This window comes from Rhinatrema bivittatum, chromosome 10 (assembly GCF_901001135.1).
Source record: "Rhinatrema bivittatum chromosome 10, aRhiBiv1.1, whole genome shotgun sequence".
Classification (NCBI taxonomy): domain Eukaryota; kingdom Metazoa; phylum Chordata; class Amphibia; order Gymnophiona; family Rhinatrematidae; genus Rhinatrema; species Rhinatrema bivittatum.
In genome coordinates, this window is record NC_042624.1 from 117181656 (window position 1) to 117185835 (window position 4180).

A 4180-nucleotide genomic window follows, 5' to 3' on the forward strand; every position below is an offset into this window, starting at 1 on the left:
AATTCATGAAAATATGACTTTCCTTAGGTCAATTGCAGTTCTGCAAAACAAGGGTTTTACCATCAGCCTTCCCCATGTCTGTGAGCAGTAGTCTACTTGGCTGATATATTTTGGGTGAAAAGACAGCTATCGCTCTTTCCATTACAGTTACTTTGTTGTATTGTTTATTTTTGTGTTACAGGAAGTTTTAAAGAACCAAACATCCAGGGAGCATCTAATTGATGCCTTTGCTTTTTGTGAAACAACGCGCTGCTGGGAAGAGTCGCACAACAGTGATGTTCACTGATAAAAACAACTCCTCTTTGCCCCAGAAAGCTGGACAAAAGAAGACAAGACCGCAGGGCCTTCCCTCGCCAGCACTGTGTTGTGCTTGTGGACTTTGCATTATGTTAGCAGGGATCAACATCACCCTGGTGGGGGCATTTGCTTTTGGGACCTTCCTCCCCATGAACAACCCTCCTATCATCATTGGACCCATCTTGCTGGTGGTGGCCTTCACATTTTTTGGAGCTTGTTGTATCTGCAGTCGGAGACCTCCCGCTCATGGTACAAGGAAGTCAAAGCCTGGCTCCAACATTGGCTTCATCAAGCCTGGGAACACAGCCTTCGAAATTGAAACCAGTGAGCACACGGTGCAGGATACCACTGCCGTCCAGCTCAGCCCCACTAATTCTCCAGTATCATCACGGAAGTCCACCCCAGTGCACGAAAACTCTAAGACCTGCAAGCTCTTCACCATGGATGGGAATGGACCTGCAGCAAAATACACTGCTGGGGGAGAGTCGATACAGTTGAATTTACCCAGAGATCCCATAACATAAAACCAACCAAATAATTAGACTTCCCAGCAACAGACACAATTCCATGCAAGTGCTGACATCGGATGGAGCCATCCTTGCAACCCAGCCGATATTTGATTGACACTTTTTATTAAGGAAAACTCTGAAATAGAAAAATGGAATTAAAGAACTCAAACTTTTCCACAGGGGATCTCTGGTTTCTACATGTGCAGAGAGTAATCTTTGACCTTTTTTGTTTGTTTTGAAAGAGTGCCAAATGTATTTTTTCTTTTTTTAATGGATTGTCATCCTTTCCTTATCTTCTGTCATCCTCTGCAGAGGTCTCCCAGCCTCAGGGTGAGACTGTGACGGGGGTGTCAAGTGAAGTTGTGGCATGAGCTTATTGTAATGGTAGTTGAATATTTTGTGATGTATTGAAAGAGAAAAGTCCATGACATATCAGAGGAAGCAAAACAATCAGATTCAATTTGATGTCATAGCTCTACTAGTTGGTCAAAGCTGCATAAACCTAATCCAAAGAAAACAAGCCAGGCACACCAACCAAAGGATCATAAAGCCAAAGAGCTGGTTTCATTATGAACCATTAGACATGGCTAAATGTTTATAATGGAACCAAAGTTTCAGCTTTGTGATTAATACTTTCTAGTTCTTTCATGTGCTAGTAGTGCCAAGCTTGGTTTGCTTTGAGAGGCTCTTCTGGGAAACTATGACTATGGCAATAAACAGTAAGTAGGTGTGCAACAAAAAAGAGGGTACCATGCACCCAAGACTGGCTTATGGTATTTATTAATCAACTAGTTTTGGGGAATGTCCTCTCCCCAGTCCCTAAACACCAGCACATTACAGCAGATTGGCCAGAGAGAGCAAGAATGGCTGTCTGGGAGGTGTCATGGGGTCTTGTCTGGCTCCATTTCTGACAGCTAGAAATTACGGTTCCCTTCACAACCAATGACTTCCTTTCCCACGTGATTTAATGAGATGCGTAGTAAAAGTACTGTGCAGCACATTGGATTAATTTGTTAATTAAAGTGAACCGTTACTGTTTGCCCTTACTGCTTCCCTACTCATGGGTTGGAGATGGACTGTGACAAGGCCAAAGAAAACTGACAAGAAAGCTGTGAATTCACCATATCCCATAAACCTAGAGAAAATCCATAAGGAAAGTAAGTGGCATCCAATCAGGAGGCAACTGCATGGAAATCAAAGGATGGCCAGAGGTCCATTGCATTTAGATGAAAAAGGATTTGTCCATCTGTAGCCAGACCAGCTGGGCAGTGAAATAAAACTCCTTCTCAATCCTAAATAAAGAGGTTCCCTTGTGTCTGCAGGAGCAGCTTTCCTTGATGTCAAAGCCCATCATTGATGCACCGATGCTTCTCACCTCCAAAACTGTGCCCAAGTCCCACAAGCAGAGTCATAAATAATCAGTGCAGGAGAACCTCACCCTCTGTCACCAGAAGATGTTCAGGCAGCCCCAGTTTTCTAAGGGTCAATCCGGCTAAAACTCCAAGCCAGCTATGGACTCGCATTTTGGTAGCCAAATTACCTACTATTGAAAGCATTTTCAAATGAGAAGCAAGGCGATTATATACTGTTCTTCTCATCTCAGTAGAAGCTGCAAATGATAGGTTTCAACGCCTTGTGTTTGTCTCTACGTTTGGGGATTAGCGTGCTTAGAGACCTCCTGCCTTCTCTCTGCCAGTGCCAAGATGAATCCCAAGATGCTCCTCTCTCAGTGACATCACGGTGCTGATCCCTTTGTGGCGTTCATCAGAAAACGCACCCCAAACCTTTCCAGCACCTCTAGCTGCTGCTGCTCCCTTGTCTGGCCCCCTACCACCACTAGCTGCTCTTTGGTTCCCCGCCATCTATTTATGTCATCACTACCACAATTCAGTGAAACCCTCCCCAGCTAGGGCTCCTCCTGCTCCATGATACCACTCCTTGGGTCTTCCCTCCTTCTACTGCTAGTTCTGAGCCTCCAGTCTCCTGCCACTGTCACCATTCACTTCATACCGCTGCCATCGCTCATCTGGCGCCCTCCTCTCCAGCTGCTGTCAGCATTCCTTGCACTCTCCACCCCTCACAGTCACACTTAGGTCCTGCTACTGACCTCTCTCTCTGCACCTCGCACGTTGCCTTGTCCCTGGCAGCAGCTCCAGGCAGTGCCTCTTTTCTGCTTCTCACCGACTGGGATCTAGAAGGAGCCAAAACAGATTGCACACCTGTGCATGAGCTCCCCACGGCACCGTGGCACCACTTTTACCCAACAGCACTAGTGACAAAAAACACGCAAAGGAACTCAGGTGGCGATTCACGGGGAAAACAGGAAATGACTCCAAAGACACATTTGCTGGCTAGATAATGGCAAATCAAAAATACTAAAAGTAAAACAAACGACAGATCCTAGGTAAGCCAACAGTAAGGTTCTTAAACCATATGAAATAACTTTGATGGTCCTTCCACTTTAAACTGGCAGGTAGTAACTATCATTAGGTAAAACACAATGCCAAGGTTCCATCCAATAATTCCTTCTGAGAACAGTGCCAAAGATACAGGGGTGCCCAAGGTGGGCAGTTATTTAACAGAACAAGAGATAACTCCTCATATAGGGGCCAATGTAGTAAGCTGAGCATTAGAACTGGGCACTGAAATCCAGCACACAGTTTCTTAATGCACATGCTAAATAATTTTTTAACTTGTGATGCCACAGGCTAATGCACCAGGAATTAAAAAATACAAAACCCCCAAAAATGTGTGCAAAGAAAATGCTTAGCATGCATAAAAACATGATTTGTGCAAATGCTTAGCATGCATAAAAATATGTGCAAATGCTTAGCATGCATAAAAACATGATTTGTGCAAATGCTTAGCATGCATAAAAATATGCATAAAAATATGATTTGTGCACATGCTTAGCATGCATGAAAACATGATTTGTGCACATGCTTAGCATGCATAAAAACATGATTTGTGCACATGCACCATGATTTCTGTGCCAAAGATTCGATTTACAGGTGCGGGCACCAGAACTCCAGCTTCTACTCCTAGACTAACACTGGCCATGGAAACCTGACTACATCTCAGAGTAGGCGCTGAAAAAACACGTGTTAAGCCTGCGCACCTCTCTGTATTGGAGGGCAATAGCTAATGCCATCATTAGCATAGGATTTACACGAAAAGACGCTAACTTGTATGCACATGGAGAATAACTTTCAAACAACTATGAGCGACAGAATATCCAGGCATAAATGGCTGAATGCAAAATTACGATACAATTTTATAATCCACGCGTATCAGATGCACGCGTATTATAAAATGCACTTATCTCTACACCACAATGTACACATACAGGTATGCTTATACATGGATACATTCAA

General features: G+C 44.0%; 1 protein-coding gene across 1 annotated transcript; it reads left to right on the forward strand.

The window, feature by feature from the left end:
* The first annotated feature begins 386 nt into the window (after positions 1-386).
* On the forward strand, positions 387-821 carry TMEM275 (transmembrane protein 275). The gene has a single exon (XM_029617661.1). It carries the CDS (start codon positions 387-389, stop codon positions 819-821), a length of 435 nt encoding a protein of 144 aa, XP_029473521.1.
* Positions 822-4180: the final 3359 nt, after the last annotated feature.